Raw genomic sequence first — 24604 nt, 5'->3', positions numbered from 1 at the left:
TGTGTATCATTGAAAACATTAAACTCGCCCACCCAGCACCGCGATGTCAAGTGAACATATTCCTTGACGCTGGATTCATGATCTCTATGCAGTTAATTCCCAGCCCCCTGTATGTCACACTAAGTGAATGGGGATTAACCGTCACATCACACCAACTGGCCAGCTCCACTGGCTGGAGGACCTTTTTTGAAAGGCATTTGCGTACAAATTCTTCGTATCACTGTAGGGTATACGGCAGCTTAATTGACAGCAGTAACAGAATTTTGGTTCCCGGAACACACCCATGGAACATGTAACGCTGCATCAAAAATAAGTGCAGCCAGTTTTGAGGCTTTGAAGTTTTGAGGATTGTTCTCGCAATCACTCTCCGAAGGTACCATTCCAGACGACTGGGAAGTGGGGAAGGTCGTTCTCGTCCACAAATCAGGTAGTACTGATTCACCTCTTAATTATCACCCCATTTCATTAACAAGTGTACCGTGCAAAATCATGGAACATGTCATTTACTCTCAAATCATGCAATTTTTGGATTCAAATAATTTCTTCCATTCATCACAGCATGGATTTCGCAAGGGGTTCTCCTGCGAAACTCAACTAGCCATTTTTCTACATGATATTCACGCCAACCTTGATACTAACCTGCAAACTGACTCCATTTTCTTAGATTTCGCTAAGGCATTCGACAAAGTACCTCATCAACGCTTGCTTCTTAAACTCTCCCAGTTGAAGTATACATCCGAACATAATTGCATGGATTAAAGCTTTCCTCACGCATCGCTCTCAGTCCGTCGTCATTAATAACCAACTTTCCAACCCGCTTCCAGTAACCTCTGGCATCCCACAGGGTTCTGTTCTCGGTCCTTTGTTATTCCTCATATACATTAATGATTTACCCCAGCATGTCTCTTGTCACATCCGCTTATTCGCCAATGATTGCGTCATTTATCGCTCAGTGACTAACCATTCTGACCAAGAATCCCTTCAGGCAGACCTGCGCCATGTGCAAGACTGGTGCTCCCAGTGGATGATGATTCTCAACACTAACAAATGCAAGTGCATGTCCTTTCACCGCCGTCGAAATCGTCTTTTTTTCAAATACACAGTCTGCAATTCCCCAGTTGAGCTCGTCCAGTCATATAAATACTTAGGAGTCACCATTTCTAATGATTTATCTTGGCGTTTGCACGTGACTAACCTGATATCATCTGCTAATAAAACACTAGGTTTCTTAAAACATCACCTACGGGAAGCCCCACAACACGTAAGACTACAAGCGTACATCTCATTCGTTAGAACTAAACTTGAATACGCATCACCCATCTGGAGCCCTTATCAAGAATATTTAACACACGCTATCGAATCTTTTCAAAACAGGGCTATCAGATTCATGCACTCCTCATACTAGTACGATGTCAGCATATCATCCCTCAAATCGTAGTCAGGTCTAGCTAATCTTTCTAGTCGCCGTCGCATAGCCAGTCTTGTCGTGTTTCACAAGTTCTTTTATTCACCACTAAAACAAGAACCATACATTTGCGCACTTCCACAATGTAGGTCCCACCGCATCGGTCGATCATTCTCTTCCAAGTTTTGCGTCCACGTGGCCGTACCACTGTTTTTGCCAACTCATTTTTTTCTCGTGCAGCAGCTGACTGGAACGGCCTTCCCCATATTATTACTGCCATAACATGTTCATCATCATTTTCAAGCACTGTTGATTCCTGCATTTCGTAAACCCCACCCCTTATGTAACACCCTGGAAAAGGGTCTTTAAGGAAAATAAAGTGATGTGATGTGATCTACAAACATGATTTATTACACACACTAGGCCACAACAACAAAGCAGAGGGAGTAATAAATGTTGGACAGGAACGTGCATTATTCTTTACACTTAAAAGCAGCAAACATTTTAAACACATGAAAAAACAAGGATGACAAAGCATCATACTATCAGGCTGCAAGGCCAGGTATATCCTTATGTCTAGAGACCAGATTTTAGGCAAATTCCTATTTTTTTCAAGGCATCATAGGCGCACCATTTTTACATATGAACATGAATTAGGCGTTCACGACATGTTTAATACACATTTGATGGTGCCATAAATGCCAATTTTGGGCGTCATCGCCTATAAATGCCGATTTCCAACGTTGGTGCCTAAAAATGCCCTATTTTGAAGAAAATGGCCCTGATATACGTTGTGGTTTTGTTTTCAGATTCTCTTTGTTTTCGAATCCATTTCGGTTTCGAGTTGAACCCACACATGGCAACATTAAATGACTTTGTCACTTGGGTGTGGTGAACACTACTCCAACGCCGACTGTGTAGACAATGTCAACCACATCAGCCAAAAATATCGAAATAACCTTTTTCCTGTTTCTGCCATTTTGTAGTTACACCTTGTAAACTCTGGCCGTTAAAATGGTAGTTGACCAGATGGTGCTACATTTTGGAAAGTACATGAAGTACGTAAGTTTCGTCCACATAATTCCCAGTGGTTTCGAGTTGAAACCAACTGCAAATTGTTTCATAAGCTGGCTGGATAAAGTTTAACTGGATAAAATTTGCCATATTGGTAATCTGCCTTATGATCATTCCTTGCGCCTCATCTGCACGTCATCCTAATCAAATAGCCTTTGGCGGCAGTTTTCTTGGAGCAGGCCGCACTGGACAGCTGAGAGCCGTGCCAGTCGTGCGTGCATACGGAACACATTCATGCACTCAAACAATGTTTGATGCTTGTATGAATATCACTCTTTTGGCGTCACTCCTATGTCATATTATCTCAACCCTTCAATCGAAATGGTTTCCTCCAAGCACACTCCTGTAACATCTGTTGGTGTGGAGCGTTCCTTTTCAGCTTACAAGCTTGTTCTCAATGAGAAGAGGCACAATTTTGAGCCCACGAACATGGAGAGTTGCTTGTGTGCTACTGCTTTCATGACTTTAGCAGTGATTACTATATGAACGGTGTTTATTTATTATGAATCCCCAGTGGATGTACGTAGGCCCGTGCTGAACTATATAATTATTTTCGGCATATAAAGCATCACCAGCACTAAGCGGCTACATTTTTAGCATCTCGTACTTATGGTTTCCAGACCCTTTTAATAGCAAGCACCATTTTAAGTCCGCGTGACTTCCGACACTTGGAGCCACTAACTATAAAACGCAGTTTACACAAATGGCGACACATTTATTAATGTTAAAGCACCGTGCATGCCTGCAGTAGATAAGTTTAATTCCTATGAGGATGACTCTGAACACATGTCGGATGCTTTAAAGTCACATTTGCGTCAATTGCTAAATGCACGGCCTCTTGTTTTACTATTGTGCACGACAAGCAAATTGTTTGTTTCCAGGTATGCCAACGCATTTTAAAAGGCTTTGTAACCATCTCTTTTGCTCTGCTGAAGTATGCGTGTTGTACGAAAAGCTTCACGAAAGCTTTAAAAAGAGTGCTTCTAAGGTTCGCACACAATGGTTAAGATCTCAAATCATTCCGGCTGTTTTTACTTTATGGCAGATATTGCGTGCTGATGTTCGGATCTGATAAGTGCAATTTTGATGCAGTTTATAGTGCCTATTTTTCTTTTTAGGTGCCTAAAATCAAATCTTAACCACCTATTTTTGGCGCCTAAAACATGCCTTCTTGGTGCCTAAAAATCCGGCCTCTACTTATGTCTTATAAATCCCATCAACAGACTTTGTCAGCATACATGGCAATGTGTTCTCTCTTGCATTATTTGCACTAAATACTTTGAAGCATAAATGTTCCAAGAATAAAAGAAACTTTGAGATTAGTGTAATATTGTCACGTAGTTGTGATGGCTGCAGTTTGGCAGTCAGGTAGACAGCAAAACGGCTTCCAAAGAAACACTGTGGGGCTGTTTCACACCCACAAAGAACTGAACGACTCGGCAGCGGTGTAGCAACAAGCGTGCTTGGCGGTCGTCGAAGACAATGCCTGCCGCTTGTGGCCGTGCTGAATTTATAAGTGACGACGAACTTTTGACAATGGGACAATATGGAGTAACCTCCCGTCACAATCTGAAGATTGGTGTAATTGCTGCTAACTGCAATGAATTTCATGGCCACAAGTTTGAAAAAAGTTAAACACACTGAAGAGCTACCTTAAAGGAATACAAAAATAAAAATACACTGAAACTACCTTCATGAACTGCACATCATACATCACTACCAGATCAATCTCTTTCCTTCTGGTTGGGCACTTCACACAAGTATGAAACATTATTAATACTAAAGAAAACACATTGCAGAGACACATCATCAAGGGAGTGCAAACAATTATTCTGATCAGCCGGTGGGTGCTGACACTGCATGATATGTAGGACATCAAATACAAGTGGTGAAACAAGAAGCCTTTGGGAGTGAAAATATATACAGCCTGCAATCTCATAAGTTCCAAGTACATAACAATATGAGCCGTCTACCATTTTAACATAACAAGAGCTGGTCTTTTTTGGAGTCAAATAATCCGAACTGTGTATAATAATGCTGCCAATTTGTGCTCGAAAGTACCTAGACATCTGAGGAATGCAGCCAAAGTGTGAATTGAAAATCATTTTTAGCTGCTCGGGAAATGAAGGAACAGGGTGTGGCACACCTAGAGCACATATCTGGTAGCTGTTTGTGTGCTAAGGGCCAATATTTTTCTTGGCAAAAGCCAAATGAGCTGGGAGCTCCAAATTTCTTTCTGAGCTTCGATAGCACTGCTGCATTATGAACCGTTCAGCGACCTGCATAGGCACCAGCTTGGCTGCTGACACAAGCCGCAGTGCACGGCCAATCCCATCTTCAAAAGGAACCGTGGACACACCCCATAATGGGCCAAACATGCGCGTAGCCTTAGAAAGGTGCAGCAGCTGGTGAACATTATATGTCATAGCTGCCTCACCATAGAGCCTCGCTGCTATCCCTAGTAGCACAGTATGTAACTGCAACGTTGCCACAACATTGCCAATGTTGTACTATGTTGCGCTAACATTCTTCAACATTAGATAATGTTGCTGCAATGTTACCAAGCAACTTGCTGATAACGTTGCTCTGAAGTGGTCTTTTCACATTGCAGCAATACTGTCAAATGATGAATAAATGTTGAACCACATACGATGGCATTGCTATAACATTCATGCTATAGGTTAATTGTCTGCCCTCTATGGCTATTTCTGAAGCCCAAATAGAAAAGTCGGTACCAGATCACTTCCCCTCACCGTGAGAGTATTAATTTGTTTATTAATTTTTACTTCGATTGCAAGTTTGCATGTGGTGTGTATGCAAATGATGACACTAAGGTAGAAAGATATATTTCTATCTGAAATATTTTTAAACAGCCTGAATTACTTTGTTTTTAATTAAACAGGCAGACAAAATTAAAACTGCCGAAGAAATTTAGTTCTGGTTTCACTGACGCCCTGCAGTCTAATGGTCCAAATCCAAATCCAAACCGCCGCCGCGGTGGCTCAGTGGCTATGGTGCTCGGCTGCTGACCCAAAAGACGCGGGTTCGATCCCGGCCGCGGCGGCTAGAATTTCTTTGGAGGAGAAATTCTTGAGGCCCGTGTACTGTGCGATGTCAGTGCACGTTAAAGAACCCCAGGTGGTCGAAATTTCCGGAGCCCTCCACTACGGCGTCTCTCATAGCCTTAGTCGCTTTCGGACGTTAAACCCCATAAACCAACCATAAACCAACCAAATCCAAACCGCGGCTACTCGCGGCCGCGCCGAGAGCCAAATTCCAATCCTGCGGCGTGCGCTGGTCCGAGAACTCGCGTGTCAGCGGCAGTCATGGCAAGATTTTCACGTTTTTTGTTCTTCTAGTACAGTTTTTTGGCGGTCGTCGTGCCCGCACTGCTGTGTTTCGTTGTGGTTTCACTGGAATTCAGCTGAAACAACAAAGGCTTGCCCAGAGGATGACCTCAATGGTGAGTGATTTCTAGACTTGCATTGTTGTGCTGTGACCTGTGTTGGTTGGCACAAAGCCAGTAGTGTATATATGTTACCCATGCCCTGCGTGATAGTTTGATAAAGTGCTACATTCGTTGTATCATGAAGAGAATGACGTGTTCGCTAATCGAGGTGTCCTTTCGGCAACGACGCCGAAGAACAGCAGAGGCTGTTCACGACGAACGAGAAAACTGTTTTCGTCAAGGGCACCCACGATGGTGAGAGCCGGCTTTTGCGGGTACGCATCACGAAATGCTACCCTGTTTGGCAGTTGTCAGTCTTGATAATGGTCATGGGAGCAGATTGTGCGCAACAGGAGCAGAACAGTTTCAAGATGCCTTTTCATCGCATAATGTTATTTTATCCTCTTTATCAGCGCCGGTCGAGGACGCAGTTGAAAGCCGCAGTTCTCACTTGTCAGATTTTAGCACCGCTAGCAGCATCCCTGACATAGAAAGTGCAACGTAAGAGTTGTCGCGAATTTCTGACAATGAGGAGTTGGTGGGTTATGAAGATAGGATGACACCTGAGTCTGGTTCCGCTACTCAATGTCTAGAGCACGACTTGCGCGTGTGGGCAATTAATAGCCAATTGCCTGCTTCTCACCTGCATTCCCTGCTTAAAGTGCTGAAGCCATACCATCCAGAGTTACCCACGGATTCTAGAAAATTACTAAAGACGCATAGGCATAGTGATCCAGCAGTGATGAGCGATGGTCATTACCACTACTTTGGAATTTTTCGTTCTCTGGAAGAACAAGTTGTGCATGTTCCTTAACGTCTGCACTTTGTGCGAGGGCATTACACCAGTTCTCATGCATTCTACTGGAAGATAGCATAGATCCAGCGACATTGTAAGCAAGGAACCAGAATTTATTCTTTCACTTAACGCTGACGCTGCTGCATCATGCCAGTAGTGTAGTATTTGCCCTCTCATTCTTAATCAGATGTATACTCTTATAACCAACATTTATGGGACTGTGCAGCGATTTGCACCAAGGGTAAGAAAAGTGAAATATTCATTGGAATTCAATCATCCTTCATCATCATCAGCCGGACTATACTCGCAGCAGGGCGACAGCCTCTCCCATATTCCCCAAATTAGCCCTTTCCTGTGCTAGCTGCATCTACTTGACCCCTGCACCCATCATCAGTTTGTGATCTAGCTTATGTAGCCCACGAAGAATCGGCCGTTAGCAACTATGCCTTTCAAATTGTGCACAGCAGTGAGGCTGAAAAAGACTATAGGCTGGGCCTGCCCTCTTCGCTCAGTTTACTTTGTCGGCCACCTGCCATGGCACAATTGAGGGAAGACAAAGGGAGTGATGTGCAACCACCTCCAGCCGGCTACGCCTTCATCTACAAATGCCCTTGTGGGTTTAAGCAATTGAATGGCCGTCCCCATGGCTGACACCAGTAGGTCCGCTTGTAAGGCAGGATTCAAGCGAGACAGCAGCACTGGCCATTGCTGTGAGGTGCGGGAATGGGAATTTTTGTTTGTACATTATTTGCTTGCTTTGGAGGAATTTTAGGTGGCATGAATAGTCGATGTCTTTTATGTAATGAATGCATTTTTTAGCCACTTTCAGAACAATTTGTTGCTCAGGCTGTTAAAATATGCTCGCGCTGCCAGGGAAGGGCGGATTTTTTTCTCACTATTTTGGTTTGAGCCAAATGACTGGACATAAGTTCTTTGTACAGAACTGTCCAATGTCTGTGCTCATTGAGGATTGTAAAAGATTTATTAGACGTGTGCCCACCAAGATGCATATATTAGGAAATTTTTGGTTCTTTCTTTTTTTTGCAGGGATGCAGCTTTGCTTGTCACATCATGAATTAGAAGAGACCATCATCGTGAGCAGCTGGAGGCTACCAGAAGATAAGCATATTTTAGACGTGCTAAATTGTTCAGGCAAATGTTGAGAGTACTTTCAATTTGTAGTTTTCCAGTGCAACGGTGCATGACCAAAGAAGGGAAGAAGGATACTTGAAGAAAACAGCGCAGCAACAGGGACAAGAGAGAAGATGAGACAGGTGCTGACTAGCAACTGAAGGCTTATTGAAAAGGAACGCATAAAATATATTCTCTTCACAACCAAGAGAGTGCACGAGCTGCGCAAACAACACTGATAACCTGTCAACTTCAGTCATGGTGGTCAGGATACAATAGTTCACAATCATTAACAAGGACGGATGGCCGTTCATGGCTGTGAACTGTTGAATCTTGACCACCATGACTGAAGTTGATAGCTTATCAGTGTTGTTCGCGCAGCTCATGCACGCTCTTGGTTGTGAACAGAGTATTTTTAATGTGTTCCTTTTCAATAAACCTTCAGTTGCTAGTCAGCACCTGTGTTTTCTTCAAGTATGTAACCTGCCGTTTTACTGAAGTTGGGAAGAAGGATAAAACACAGCACTCACTGACGACTGGTTATTTAACGGCGCAGACACTGCTTAAATGCCTTCAGACCAGCGGAGCAGGAAAAAAACAAACTTATCACACCTTTATCATAAAAACCATGAAAGAAACATCATTTCTGTGTTATATGATACAACTGAAGTATTGCTCGCACATTGTGAACCAGCTTTTTTAATATGATGCGTCTCTGTCCCTTCACAAGTGGCTTGCTTCTGCTAAGGATCTTCACACTTGAAAATCTCTGTACAATCACTGCAGTGCTTGACAAGTTTGGAACCTGTCCTCATTCTTTAGATCTCCTGCATGCAGTTTTCATTTACGGGCCTGTAGCATTTTGCCTCCATCGAAATGCAACCACCGCGGCCAGGATAGAACCCGTGTCTTAACAGGCCAGCAGCCGAGCACCATAACCACTGAACTGCCGTGGCGGCTCATGTATGTGTGTGTGTTCCGTAGGGCTGGAAAACTATGAACTTAAATCAGTGATGCTAACCAGGCCAACAACTAACTCTGCTGTTCATAATACCTCTGCTCCTTGTTTCTAAATGGCCAATTAGGTGGCACTGCTACTTTGTTTATTTGTTGCAATTTTGTGCACAAAATGAATGTCTTATATTTGGGAAACACAAAGTCCAGGTGGTGTATGTTTGCAAGGTGTGCTATTGTTGTGTAGATAGTTTACTGAAGTGTTTTGTATTTCTAACATGCCAGTTGAGAGGTGTGTGTGCATTTTCATGCTATGGTAATGTGCCTAGTAACTGTTTAAAACATTAGCTCTGGTTCTTGTTCCTGAGTAGCTCACATGTGTACTACTCATCCCTTTTTTCTTAGCTAAGCTACTTCATCAAATTGCATGTTGTAGGTGTCACCATGCATGTATATCTTAGAGCTTAAAGTAAGTACTCTTGGAAGTCATCTTAAGGTGAATTCACACGGTGGACTGAATTGCAAATCTTGAGGGTGAACTGTGCATTATGTGGCTTGACGTCACGAATTGACGCCAACCAATTGGTGTCTGCAGATGGAAAGAGGAGGGCGTTTTTTTTCTATTAGGACAAGATCTGCTGTTTTCTTCTCATGTGTGAATGCTTTCAGCATGGGGACACTGCTTTTACTTGAGGTGATGCTAGAGATCTTTTTGCGACCTCATCCGTTGTGTGAATATACTACCTTTGATGTGCATTTTGGTGTAAGGACATGAACTCTAACTATACCTAATTCACAGAACTGGCCCCAGCAATGACATCCATCGATGGGGCGAGTGGCAGTGGGCCAGACGAGTTTGGTGAGCGAACCTTCTTGTGATGCATGCCATTTTTTATTTTTCATAATCAAATCGGCCTAAGAAAATGTTCACTGCAAACAAAGGAACTTCGCCTCCATCGAAATTCCATTGCCGCAGCTGGATCGAACTCGCGTCATTTGGGTCAGCAGCCAAGCGTCATAAGCACTGAGCCACTGCGGCCACGGTTGTCACTTGTCACTTAGCCCTCATTATTTCACCAGTTATCTTTTTAGCCATCAGTGTTAGTATAGTTTGAAAGGGTGTGCGCTAAAAAAGACGTACAAAGGAAAAAGATAGAGACGACAGGAAAGAAGCGCAACTTCCAACTTTAATGACGACAAAAGAAGCCAGGCGCACATATATATCCGCTGATAAACAGATATGAGCTGCGTGATGGAGCGTGACCCCATCAACCAAACATAAGACAGCACAAAAAATGCATATCTAAGTGACATTAAAAGAAACCCAAGAAAGTGAACATATCAAACACCTGCCGAGGTAAGGTAAAAAAGTGGGATTCGTATCGGCTGACAACAATGCATAACAACATGGGAAAACAGAGCTGTATGAAAGATGACACTGAAAAAGAGGATAACACCATAAAAAAGGCTAACAACATGACGAAATTTTTAACAAAGAACAAGTGAAAGATGGAGATAAAAACCGTGTAAAGGGTGGTAAATAAAGGCACATTGGAACATCTAAAAGGACACTAAAACATAGAGAGGCGAACGGGTTAATAGTCTAGATGTACCCATCCAGAAAGGCAAGTTCATTTCTAGACAGGTTAATAGAAGGCGTGCTAACGCACTTGTCTTTCCTGAGGTGAATAAAAAGGCCTTGATTACTTCTCCTTCTGTCTTGTCCTGAGCCTTAGCTAGAAACTTGGTTTCATTAAACTTGGGGTAGCAGTTCTGGCAACTGCTGCAGTGTAACGAAAGGTTACCTCCAGACCTGTTCTTCATGGTGACGTTGTGCCTGCGGGCGCGCTCATTGAAACATTTCCCGGTTTGACCCACATACACTTTGCCGCACGTCAAGGGAATCTCGTACACAACATTGGCAGTGCATTTTGTGTACACGGTTTGATGCTTCATATTACAGGCCTTCTTAACACGCTTCCTGGACACCATCGGACATAATTTCGCCAATTTGCAAGGAGCCGAAAAAACCAGCCTAACCCCGTGACGAGACGCAACTTTCTTTAAATTGTGTGAAAGACCATGCAGGTAAGGTATAACCTGCACAGGTTTCCGTTCTGTTTGATGTTTAGCATGCTCCGAGTTTTTAATTTTTTGCAAAAGGTTTTCAGACATGTTGGTGACCAGATTTTCAGGGTAACCTGCAGCAGAAATTCGGTCGATCTGGCACTGGAAACTTTCACTTATCTTGTGGCCGCAGGATTTTTCTAATGCAGATTTCATGCAAAGAGATACTATGCCAAGCTTTACCAGCTTGGAGTGGGCACTATCATAGGGCAAAAGTGACTTCTTTGAGTGCGCCTGATAAGACCAACACACATGATCATTTGTAAAAATAAGCTGTAAGTCAAGAAACTGGAGTCGATCATGATCTGCTCGTTCATGCGTGAATTTTAGACCCCTCGATGAAGAACAGAAGGTAGTGAGAATTTGGACTACAAGTGTATCAGCAGCACAGTATGAAGGTGCGTTAAGAAGGACAAGATAATCGTCGACGTATCTGAAAATACGTGTTATCCCTGTGTCCTTCAAGCTAGCTTCAAGGCGCCGGTCAAACGACGCCAGAAAAATTTCGCATAAGACCGGTGCGACTGAGGAACCAGTACAAATTCCGGCTTTTTGCAAGTAAAACTCATCCTGGAAGCAAATAACAGTGGAATCCAAATAAAACAGTAGTAGGTCCAGAAATTTTTTAGTTGTGACACCGGCAGAATTTTGAAACCTGACTTCGCCAAATTCTTCCAAATGTTCACGAACAGCATCCAACAACCCGTCGTGAGGCACAGAGTAAAATAAGTCCTCAACGTCAATTGAAAAACCAGTTGTCGCCGATACCTTGCCTCCCTCCAGTACCTGCACCACTTCCTTTGAGCTTCGAACGCGGTAAGGGTCAGCGCCAGCTATTCTGTCCAGTTGGCACCGAAGGAAGTCACCCACAACTTTTTGCCACGTATCCCTTTCAGACAAAATGGCACGTAGTGGACAAGCAGGCTTATGCGTTTTACCTGAAAAGAATATTTCGAGGCATCCGGTCTGAGCTCCTTTGACCGCCTCGGAGCATGCTAAACATCAAACAGAACGGAAACCTGTGCAGGTTATGCCTTACCTGCATGGTCTTTCACACAATTTAAAGAAAGTTGCGTCTCGTCACGGGGTTAGGCTGGTTTTTTAGGCTCCTTGCAAACTGGCGAAATTATGTCCGATGGTGACCAGGAAGCGTGTTAAGAAGGCCTGTAATATCAAGCATCAAACCGTGTACACACAATGCACTGCCAATGTTGTGTACAAGATTCCCTTGACGTGCGGCAAAGTGTATGTGGGTCAAACCGGGAAATGTTTCAATGAGCGCGCCCGCAGGCACAACGTCACCATGAAGAACAGGTCTGGAGGTAACCTTCCGTTACACTGCAGCAGTTGCCAGAACTGCTACCCCAAGTTTAATGAAACCAAGTTTCTAGCTAAGGCTCAGGACAAGACAGAAAGAGAAGTAATCGAGGCCTTTTTTATTCACCTCAGGAAAGACAAGTGCGTTAGCACGCCTTCCATTAACCTGTCTAGAAATGAACTTGCCTTTCTGGATGGGTACATCTAGACTATTAACCCGTTCGCCTATCTATGTTTTATTGTCCTTTTAGATGTTCCAATGTGCCTTTATTTACCACCCTTTACACGGTTTTTATCTCCATCTTTCACTTGTTCTTTGTTAAAAATTTCGTCATGTTGTTAGCCTTTTTTATGGTGTTATCCTCTTTTTCAGTGTCATCTTTCATACAGCTCTGTTTTCCCATGTTGTTATGCATTGTTGTCAGCCGATACGAATCCCACTTTTTTACCTTACCTCGGCAGGTGTTTGATATGTTCACTTTCTTGGGTTTCTTTTAATGTCACTTAGATATGCAGTTTTTGCGCTGTCTTATGTTTGGTTGATGGGGTCACGCTCCATCACGCAGCTCATATCTGTTTATCAGCGGATATATATGTGCGCCTGGCTTCTTTTGTCGTCATTAAAGTTGGAAGTTGCGCTTCTTTCCTGTCGTCTCTATCTTTTTCCTGTGTACGTCTGTTTTAGCGCACACCCTTTCAAATATGAATATGTACCAACTAGCCCGTCAAAAAGCTTTACTACTGTTACTGTAGCAGCCGATCAACTCTTCACTGAGATGTGTTTCTCATAGTATTAATGTTTCTACAAGTTTTAATACAGCATAACCCTGCTGATGTACTCCTCACGGGACTAAAAAAAATTGGCTGTGGCTTAGCTCAGCTATGCCAGACATACGTAGCGAGAGGTAATGGACCTTCAGAGGCTAGGCGAACTCGTCGAGCTGCATCTTCACGGCGTCGCTTATTGAGACGTTTTGCGCGTTCTTCCTCGGTCTCGTCGCCTTTGCCTTGTTTCGTTCCAACAGCTAAGCTTGGTTTGTTTCAGCCTCTCCGACTCGCTCTCCATCTCTGGCCACAACAGCTTCAACGAACCGCCCTCTTATACAGGCCGCTGCTCATTCATTCATAAATCTTTAATCACAAGGATGACCTGAGGCCCAAGGGGGAAGTGGGTTGGTTAGGTGAAGGTGAGGGTGTCGGTCTCTGACATGAAGTCTAGCAGGGCACTGAGCTTGCGCTTGGCGTCGGTACTGGGGGCCGTCCAGTCATCGTATGTCTGGATGTGGTAGGCAGAGGTGTAGCAGGCGCAGAGGCTCGCAGTGCCAGGACAGGTCCAGATCAGGTGGTGCAAATCAACAGAGTCAGCAGGGCAATCGCAGCAGCCGATCCTGGTTCGGTGCCATCGACTCGGGATGTCCGGGGTGTACGCTGCACCGGCTCGCACCTTGTGAGCGAGAACTTGGGCCGGGCGAGAAAGTCCAGAAGGAATGGATGGAGTAATGTCTGGGACAAAGTCCCACGACAAACCCCTCTGCTCTTGTTAAAGGCGTGTGATGATAGAGTCAGGTATTATGAGCGGGATGGGAGAACAATAAGGGTGGTCCGAGTTGGTCGGCTCACGTTAAGGCAATGCCGACGGTCTTCCTCTAGCTGCGCGCCAGCAGCCTCGTGGGCAGTCCTGTTCCCGGTCCCTTGTGCGTGATTTCCGGGTGTCCAGTGAATGCATACGTAGACCTGGGAGGTCTCTTGCTGTGCCTACTGCTATCTCTGGCTCTCCTCCTCCTCTGACGTTGCACCAGATGGCGCGGCTCCATCTGGAAACGGTTGCTAGGCAGCGGCGCAAGAAGCGGTGTGACCACGGCGTGACCACCGCCGCAGTGAAAATGCTACTTTGCGACCAATAGCTCTTGCTAAAAAAAAAATGCAAGAGCGAGGAAACATTAGAAGCAGGAAGTAGGACAAATTTAAAAATGACAGGAATGAAGAACTTACCACATTTATTGCAGTGCTGGCACTTGAAAAAATCATGCAGCATTGTCTGCTGCATTTTCTTACGTCCGGTGAGGACTACTCATTTCTCCAGAATTTACGGGGCTATGTGGCTGTTGCGATCGTTGCAAACATACTTTCTGAGAATGTCTAATGCCGCTACAGCCAACATAATGGTTGGTTCTAGCGGAGGCTAGCCCTCGTCCTCTTTGTTGCCACTGCTGTGTGCATCCAGAAGTCACAAAAGATGTGATGAGGTGCGGAAGGACAAAATCAATCGCGCCAGCCACACTAACACTAGCAGCACAATTACAAAGAAACAAGGATAGGTGAAGAAAAAATTAGCTGTGGTTTAGCTCTGATTAAACATGGCGAGAAGCGGTAGCTTCATGTGGCTGCGCTTTGCAAAGCTTTGTTTGTTTCTAGTTTCTCGGCTTGTTGAAAGATTGTTGTTTCTTTGAACTTTGCCGCACGTAGCTACGTGAAACTACTGCTTCTCACCAGGTTTAACCGAAGCTAAACCACAGCTGATTTTTTCCTATACCCGTGGTGTTAGATTTTCTGCGTGTGGAGCGCTAATCTTCCTCTTTGTATTCTTCGTCTTCCTCTTGTTATTCCTCTTCAAACTCCTCTCGAAATCGCCTGTCACTGATCAATCATGAATCGCTCGAATCACAAATCACCGTGATATTGCATGAGCGGCTGTGTAACCTAGCAGTTAGTATACAAGAAGCACATATACAGGGTGTCCCAGCTAAAAGTAACAAAGCTTGTAAAAAAGAGGATGATCCCTAGCCGAGTGAGACCAACTGAGGGTTGTTGCCAGTCGCGTGTCCTAGTCTGTAGTATTTTTTTTTATTATGCAAACATGATTAATTAGCAGAGACTAATTAGCTAACTTTTTAATTTTTGCCTACAGGAAGAAAGTGTCAATGCAGGAGTTGTAGATCCCTTTGAAAAATAACCGTTTGCCATGTTTGCAGCCAAGTACCACTGATACAGCTTCTTTTATTTGACTTAAAAGAAAGCCCGCGAAATACAAAAAGAGCCACGTGATAGGTAAGCAGTTTCAGCGCTTCCAGACGACCAGCCAAGCAAAGACATTCGCTTATCTTTGCAACGTTGTCCCGAACGGGGTTCGGCGTTTTGTGATGGTTGCGAGATATACGTAATTAACTCTCGCATCGGCGCTAGGGCGACAGTTTCTTCAGCGCGTGACGGTGCAAGTTAGCGGCACGGCCACATTCCTATCACTCGAGGCGAGGTTACGCGTGAAAAAGCGCTCCATGCGAGCCGAGCTTCACTTCCTTGAAAAGCAGCACCCGCTCACTTTCCATGACGCATAAGCAGTTCCTGGTGCATATCTCGCCACCTCCTCAAGACGCCAAAAGCTGTACGGGACAGCGTTGCAAACATAAGCGGATGTCGTTGCTTGATCGCTCGTTTGGGAGCGCTGTAACTGCTTCCCTATCACGTGGTTCTTTTTGTATTTCGCGGGCTTTCTTTTAAGTCAGATAAAAGAAGTTGTATCAGTGGTACTTAGCTGCAAACAAGGCACACGATTATTTTTCTATGGGATCTACAACTCCTGCATTGACAATTTCTTCCTGAAATCAATAATTAAAAAGTTAGCTAATTAGTCTTTGCTAATTAATCACGTTTGCATAATAAAAAATACTGCAGATTAGGACACGCGACTATCAACAACCCTCAGTTGGTCTCACTCGGCTAGGGATCATCCTCTTTTTAACAAGCTTGGTTACTTTTAGCTGGGACACCCTGTATATCTCCAGTTTTATTGAATTGTCACACCGTGGGTCTGAAGCTTAGTGGTTAGCACACCTGGCTCTCGCCCAATGGACCTGAGTTTGAATCCCACTGATTGTGAGGTTTATTTGTTTGTTTATTTTATTTGTGGCAGACTTGAAGGTCATGTTGCGTACATGGCGATCTCAGCCGTGCACCTGTAGCAGTGAAGCTACTGATTCAAAAAAAGTGCAACCACTGTTGATGATGATGGCACAGCCTGTCTGAATGCCGTCTGCCTAACACAGTGGTGCTAGACATGCCAGGCCAAGTAAAGCCGCTTTAGAAGTAAACATATGACTGCCACCGTTTCTCATTTAGGCTGGCATGGGGTGTTATTTCACAAGTATTGCTGTGTAGGAATGTGGCCGAAGTCACATTGCAACGAACAGCAGGGTTTATAATGCATGGAACCCTATTATCATCATGCCAGATCTAGACCACTACAATGTGTAGCAGCCAGGAAAATGCAGCACCCATCAACTCAGCAGCGAGGTTCTACTGTGCAAAGCTTTCACTGTTACCTTGAGAGCAAAATACTTAATTTTTTTCATTTACTTCATAGCCCACAATGTCAAACTGAACTCAGTTTGCTTTTTGCTTATATGTGCTGCTGAGGTGCATTGATATTTGTGTACTTCCTTTTCTTGTCAAAAAAGTATGCTCAGCCGAGGAGATGGAGAGTGACGCGGACTGCCAGCTCCAGCTGCCTGGTGGGCAGGACACTGTGATAGGTTCTGCTAGGGATGATGGAAAGGTGATTGTGCGTGTTCTTAAGTCATATAGTGTATCAAATACCATAGTAGAGTGAGTGAATGATTCTTAATTAAATTGGGGCTGGTACATAGTGAAATGGGTACAGTTTAGAGGATGATGCTAGCTTACAGTAGAAACTTATACTAGTCCCAGTAAGTGTGCCGAAAAGGGTAGTGTGCAAAGCATAGATGTGTGGTTTCAGACAATATCATGTAAGGCACAGGTCAGCATTTCTAATTTGTCATTTTTGTACTTCATTACCTGACGATGCCATAATGGGTCTGCAGTTATTCTTGTCCTGAGGAAATTCTTAGTACACAAATAATTTTTGATCATGAGGAGGCTGCCTTGTTCTGTCAGGTATGCCTAGTTGTTGGTATGTGAAATTTATTCTCATTTCTGAGGTTTGTTTGAATTGGGGCAGAGAACATTATTTCAACTTTTGGCGGTATTTGACTCGGAATGAAGAGAAGCTAGAACTGTCAGAAGATTGTGCTATATATTTCATGTTGCACGCAAGCAATTTCTTTTTTTTTCGAATTATAAGGCTAGAAATAAAAAATCTACTGTTTTTGGACACTGCTCGCTGTAAAAGAGTGCATTCATGCCTACATAATTTTTATGTTTTTCAGCTGTTTGTTTTAAGTTATGAAATATTTAAAATCCCTTGATTCATTGCTGTTAATGTGTACAAATGCGAAATTCTCCACGTTTGCTGCAGGTCTATGCAGACAGTGGGCTCTGGATGGAGCCTGGTGCCTGGCAGATGCTCCTTAGAGCACCAACAGACTCAATGTTCTGCCGCGGTGCTACTCAGGTGTATTGGACACCTGATGAGCTGAAGAGCCGCAGCGTGACTGGCGTGCTTTCAAATAAGTGCCGGTCTCTTGGCAGAACAGAGGCGAAACCAGCACTTACACCGGAAAAAGTCTCTTCTCTGAAAGGTGCTAGTGCTTTTTTTTTCTTTGCTTTGAGTAACACCTAGGCAATCAAACTTTGCTTCCGCCAAATACAGTCGCGCTCACTTACAGAAAGCGTGATAGTCATGGAGATCCTGTTCATTGTATCCGAGGTTTGTAACAACTGCAATGTCCTTATTGCATCCAAAACTGCAAAGTCGGGCAAAAGTGACGTTTAGTTTTTGCAAGGTGTGTTATGCCCATACGTTTCTTCATGCAGGCTCTATCACAGCACTTTCAGAGATCTCCACACTGTTTGTGTGGCTCTCGCTAAGATCCGTTCTGCCAGTAACCTGATTTATCTATTTGGTTGTGAAATTAGCGTTCTCAACGACTGGTGGCAAGTTATTGTGCGCGTTCTCCGATCTTGCTGCGACAAAGATAGTGCAATTGACATATCTGCACAGAATGTATAAATAGCATTGCCCGTTGTTTCGATTAATCTCTGTCTTTGGTTTTCATGCAAGCATCTCAATGCATCCAACAACACACAGCAGACGCGGAGTGGGTAGGCCCATGTGTCGTCAGCAACCAGAGGTTGCCAGACAAGCAGTCAGTTCGCAAAGGAAACGAAAATCGTTTTAAAGATATCTGCCGCACGGAATCAACTGAAAGTTTTGGGTATTGTAATTTAGTGTGTTGGGAATTAAATGCTACAACAAGGGTATGCACGAAAGTAGGCTTCATGGCCCCTTTAATGGCGAACATTCGTTTCTGTGTTTTTACAATGAGAGTGGTAATTCTGAATCTCACTTTTGCATTTATCATGTATCTAGTTGTGTTCAAATGTGGCCTATTTTGTGTTCTATTGTGCAGCTCTGTTTCATATCTACATGGGAGACATACCAAAGGAGCTTGCAGAGAAGAGACCGAAAGCCGTGCGCAAGCACCTCTCACAGAAGCTGGGGGACGTGCAACGAAAAATTGGAGGTCATGATGTATAAATTTATTTTGCCACTTACCTATGCCGAAGCCGTCAGGCGTCCCCGCCCAGAAACGTTCGTTTCGTACCAGCATCCACCGCAGTCGACATCATTTCGTCCTGCCTGGCCACCACCGCAACGTTTCCGTCCATGGCGGACACCGGACAACCTACCCATTTGTTATGTCTGCGGCATTCCTGGCCATGTGATGCGTCCCTGCCGCCGCCAAGTGTTGTCCCCTGCTGCCAATACTGACCCTCGAGGTTACGCCTACGCCCCTCCCCAGCCTTTTCACCGCACTTCGCCTTCTGAGACCACTGCTTCCTCCGATCTCAGGCCGTCTATTCGCCGCCGTGCTCCATCTCCGCGTCGTCGCTCGGTTTCCCCGATGCGCCGTCGTCCCTCTTCCCCTTCGGAAAACTAGTGCCCGCAGTTCCGCAGGCAAGAACTGCTTGCTCGTCACCAAGCTCAAGACCTCGACTTTCTCCGACAAATTTGATCGCGGTTTCTGTGGAGGGCACCGATGCTTTTGCGCTTGTTGACACCAGTGCTGCTGTATCTGTACTAAGTGAGAAATTGTGCCGCCAGTTACGAAAAGTGATGACTCCGCTATATGGTTTTATGCTTCGTGCTGCTAATTCGCAACTTATTGCGCCTTTGGGGGCATGTACAGCCCGAGTTACTATTCAGGACGTTCTGTATATTGTTGAATTCATCGTCTTCCCATGGCCGTCTCACGACGTCATCTTAGGCTGGGACTTTCTCTCCCAACATGACGTTGTCATCGACTGCGCTCGTTCCGAAGTCGCCCTTCTTCCCTTCGGCGACGACTCTGTGAACGCTTCCACTAACTTGTGCTCCAAGCTGACTGTGGCTGATGACGTCATGATCCCGCCGTGCTCTGCTGTGCTCGCCTCTGTTCATTGCGACTCTGGATCCAACGGCCCTGTCATCTTCATCCCGTCCGACTCCTCTGCTTCTCGCCACTGTCTGCCCTGCCATTCGCCGTGCTTGCCGTCTCAGCCGGCTGCAGCGCCTTGCCCCTGACGAATCCATTCCTGTGCCCCTCCACTCTTCTTCGTGGTGAATGCTTGGGATGTGTCCAGCCTTTCGCTTCCATCGTCGCCTGGGACCCTTCTGAGGACGACTCCTGCCGCCTGCAAGTGTCTTCACTTACTTCCTCCTCACCGTCTCCTGATCCCGTTCCCGAGGCCGTCTTTGTGGGCTCAATCGACACAAATCTTTCGCCACCGGAGAAGACCCAGCTTGCGGCCCTGCTAGATAAGTTTCGGTCATCGTTTGACTTCTCTCACCACCGTTTTGGTCGCACTTCAGCTGTTACCCATCGGATCGACACTGGCGCCCATTCGCCGTTGCGCTAACGCCCATATCGCGTCTCGGCCACCGAACGCCAGGTTATCGACACCCAGGTCAATGGTATGCTGCAGCGTGGCGTCATACAACCATCACACAGTCCTTGGACTTCCCCCGTCGTCCTTGTCACCAAGAAAGACGGCTCTATCCGCTTTTGCGTTGACTACCAGCGCCTCAACAAAATCACCCGAAAAGACGTCTCTCCGCTACCCCGCACCTCCACCAAGATGTAACGGCCTTTATTGACAGTTGTGAAGGCCGGTTAGAGCGGGCAAGGACAGGTCCGGTCCCGGAACAGTTCACGCTCTCGTCTCGCGCCGGGCGTCGGCTCTGCTGCTTCAGCTGCCGATCGTCGTCTTCTCGTCTCGCGCCTCGCCTCGGTTCTGCTGCTCTGACTGCTGATCATCTTCCTCTTTACAGGTTTCTTTATTTTATAATAAAGCTTTCGTTTGCCCTAAATCTGGTTGTCAGTATATATATCGTAGGGCATTACAGACCCTTTTGGCCAGCTTAATTGGAAAATATTATTAGTAGCAGGCGCTGCCTTTTTGCAACAGCTTGCGATGCACTAATCGAAGAAGCTATGTTATCATGCGCAATGTGCAGCACACATTTCTGAGTGATGAAAAAACTTATCTATGGTGCGCCCTCATTAGGCCTAACACTATCCCGATACCTGCAAGCAGGATCTGTGCCAACAGGCCGACGCCATTAGAACCAACAGGTCTGACACCGACAGGTCCATCACCATCAGGCCCATCACTAACAGGTCCGACAGGCCCAACACCAACAGGCCCGACAGGCCCATCACCAACAGGCCCGACAGGCCTATCACCAACAGGCCCAACAGGCCCAAATTACGGGTTCCTTCAGCCTTCAGACCGATAGGCTGAAGGAATTTTTGACTGGGTTCTCTTATTTAAATCGGAATTCACCTAATTACACAAATAAAGTGAGCAGCAGACACGTCATTTAGTGCTTCAGTGAAATTAGATTCAATATCACAGTACGCATATTTGTTTGTACTCTGTTATCAGAAGCGTCAGACACGTCATTTAGTGGTTCAGTGAAATGAGATTCAACATCACAGTACGCATATTTGTTTGTACTCTGTTATCAGAAGGTTCAGTATGGAAAAGGTTCTGAGCATCAAAACCTGCAATGCTCGGGCATTAAAAACCTCGGGCAAAAGCCAAAAAAGTAACATAAAATAAAAAACCAACACAAAACAGGCACATAAAACAAATATTAAACACAGAGCACTATTCTACAACACTGAGATGGAAATGGGATACATATGACATGAAAAACAAGAAATTATAAGTTCACACTATGTGTCGCTCGCGACCATGTGTTCCCAAGGATTACCTAGAACTGGAAAAAAAATAAAGCTGATTTGCTGGAGGCACCCTACGCAAGTTTACAGAATGCGCTTCTTGCACTCCTGAAAACACTAATATAGTAACGCCACTTGCAGAGAGCAAAAAAATATCTGCTACAACAGTAATATACCCTACCACTACATGCAAACTTAACACGAATGCTTGACAGCATGGCTTCTACTGACGTTTGCTCCAAGGACTGTTGATCACTGGGTCCGAGGTCAACTGGAAGGTATGTTTGTAGTGGATGACTGCAGCAGGCGTTCTTGCATGGTCTCGGACCTAGTGGCCAACACTTCCCAGTATTGGCGTCGGCTCAGGCCATATTCTCAAGCATCTGTGTTAAGTTGGCATGCGGCATTTAGTACTTTAGAGGAACAAGATCAAATAGCACACTTATTTGTTCTTTCTTATCACAAGGTTAAGCACAAAAAAAGGATCACAGAAGAAAAACCTTACCCCTGTAATGCCACAGCACTAAAAACGTCAGTCAAAAGTTATGAACGCCTAGGATCATATCCTCAGTTATCCTGTGATTGCAAAAATGAGTCATTTTAAGCAAAATGTTGCAGCATACTTAACTTAAGGTGATTATGATTTAGAAAACCATAAGGGCAATAAAAAGTGTGTGTAAATATGCAGGCTCATGTGGTAAATGAAGAGAAATTTAAAACACAAAATTTGAACCATGGAAGCTGTTTTGCCGTTAGCGCTAGTGTTTTTTTGCATGATTTTATCTTTCAGCAAACCTGCAACATCTCTGGCCACAGACATAACTTTTCTTTCCCTGTAAGTGTTTCAGTGGTTTCGGGACTCGCCTACTGAACCATAACATGTGGGTTCAAGACAGACCACGGCAGCCATGTTTCGATGGCGCAACACAAAAGTCAGACATGTGCCGCGCAATGTCCGCGCACGTCAAAGAACCCCAGGTGGTGTAAATCAATCCAGAGCATTCTGCTATGGCCCATCTCTTATGGCACGTGAGTCGATTCAGAGTATGAAATGTTACACTTTACTTCCGTGTGAAAAATATTGAAAAGAAAGGACTGTTTCTGTATTATTCTAGCAATTTATGTAGTTCAGTAATGAGAAAGAAAAACTATTCAGTTTGTTTACACTTTGTATCACAGACGATATGCTGGGCATTACAGGGTTAACATGACTAAAAAATGAAACAATAACATTCATTAAAAGAAAACAAACAAAAATTGCATATTTCGTTATTGAAGATTTCTGTCCAGCTCTTCTTCAGCCTGGTGCAGTAGCTCCATCATTTGGACCTTCAGCCTAGATGCGATTTTCCTTGGCATCTTATCCAAGGTGAGGCCAACAGATAGCGCGAAGGCCTCATTTTCGGTCATTTTTTTCCCGAGTTCCCCCAAAAGTTGCTCCTCAAGGGCGTCTGGCTTTTTTGCTTTTTTTCTGTTTTTCAATGTGATGTGGTTGACCTTGTGTTGGTGGTGCTGTGGCGAGTGTTGATGTTGGAGGTGATGGCCCTGGTGCTGGTGGTATAGATGTTCCTGGCATTGGTGTGGAGTCGAATGGTCTTTCAATAGTTGTAGGTGATGTTGGTGCACTGTGCTGTGTTGCCATAAAGATTTCCTCGGCAGTCTCCCCATCACTGACAAAGGAGGATGTGGTGCCCAGGCTGCATCGAGTTCTGCACAGGAAAAGTTTACATAAATTGAGGAAAAACACACCCGCGTTAGCGAGGCTGAAAAACTCTGTTCGTGCAGCAATCTTACGCGGCTGCGCCATTTGGCGCTTGCAGCGCGTGTTGGAAACTTCCTGGGAGGAATATTATCATAGGAAACATGAAAGGCCTCTTCCGGATTTTTAGTACTGATCATTATTTATGTTAGGTCCTTTATCCCTTGTTAGTTTTCTACAAAGAACACTAAATGGATGAGAGAAAATGTGCACAAAAGTGCCTAACCATTATAATATCTTGAATATTCATGCTAAAAAAATAAGCACTTGTTGCCAATTTCAGTACACGCAAGTATTTTTTATGAGCACAACAAATGCGCTAGTAATGCATACTTGAAAGATACAAACGGGACGGGCCGCCATATAAAAAAAAGAACTTGTGAGCTAGGTTTTCTTCACCGCACGACAGCAGTGTAGTGTGAAGGGGTACAGCGGACCGATCGGTCCGGTGCACCCCTGTGCCTGCATTCGAATGCAAGGAATAAAACACAGTTCGAGAAAAGCTGCGAAAATGCGATTAGGAAACCCATCATTCTGGATGTCGTATGAATAAACGGAAATAAAAGGTGTCGCGCAACAGTGACAATGGATAAAAACTCACTTCCTCGGACGGCCGCAGTCTCGATAAAATGCCATGGACTCGGTGAACTCCCACGTTCGCCGCGAAACATAGCCGCTGCCGCTCCTTTTGCTCAGCTCAATCGCTTTGAGCTCTCGGGTGTATCGATCCCTAAGCCTTTTCCATAACCTATGGCACTCTTCAACTGAAATTGGAGAGGGAAGAAAAAAAAATAAGAAACTACGATCACCTACTCATTCACAAGTACTCGCTACACAAATGGATCAAGCATGCACGCACCTGTGGCGAAGCCGCATTGCATGCGGATTAATTCCCACGCATTGGTTTTGCGCTCCTGGTCTCGGTAGTCCATGCGCTTTGTGTCATACACGCAAGGGTGTTGTTGGATGGCGTCGAGGAAACGCTCGATGCCTGAGCCGGCGTTCTCGTCCATGCTGTCACTGGAGGCAGCCATCTTGTGTTGGTAGAGGAGAGAGGCGACGAGAGAGGGCGCGCAGAGCGGGCGAGTTCGGCGCGGTCCGCGCGAATTGCAGGCGGCTGCATTCCGCGCCGAACGACGTCCGAGCGCGCCAGGGGCCGCCGGTCACGTCGGCGGTCGGGAGACACCGGAGTATAGAGGGGGCGTTTTTGTCGACGTGACGTCGCCGTGACGCGCGCGCGCGCGCGCGCGCGCTACGTCGTAGTATATGTGCTCCTTTAGTGCCGAGGTCGGGGCTTAAGTCTTTGTCCGCCGGCTGTCAACGACTCGCCAACCGGTTTCTTCAGTTCTGGAAGGGAAGTGGTCTGGACCGAACACAACAACAGCCAGCAACTGCCCTTCCGTCTCCCCCGAGATCTGCCAGGCTTCTATCTTACCAACAATTTCGCTGA

At 45.2% G+C, this 24604-nt stretch overlaps 1 protein-coding gene across 1 annotated transcript; it reads right to left on the bottom strand.

Moving 5' to 3' along the window:
* Nucleotides 1–20975: 20975 nt before the first annotated feature.
* LOC149356416 (uncharacterized) lies at nt 20976–24188 on the bottom strand. Its single transcript, XM_089577775.1, has 4 exons — nt 24014–24188; nt 23756–23918; nt 22904–23104; nt 20976–22872 (listed from the first exon to the last, which is right to left on the bottom strand). Exons 1-4 carry the CDS (start codon nt 24186–24188, stop codon nt 22665–22667), a joined length of 747 nt encoding a protein of 248 aa, XP_089433901.1. The 3' UTR covers nt 20976–22664.
* Nucleotides 24189–24604: the final 416 nt, after the last annotated feature.

The sequence above is a fragment of the Amblyomma mixtum genome, chromosome 3 (genome assembly GCF_055824585.1).
Source record: "Amblyomma mixtum isolate Tamu chromosome 3, ASM5582458v1, whole genome shotgun sequence".
In the NCBI taxonomy this organism is placed as follows: domain Eukaryota; kingdom Metazoa; phylum Arthropoda; class Arachnida; order Ixodida; family Ixodidae; genus Amblyomma; species Amblyomma mixtum.
The sequence above is the reverse complement of the archived record's forward strand: the minus strand, read 5'-3'. Positions and strand labels throughout refer to the sequence as shown.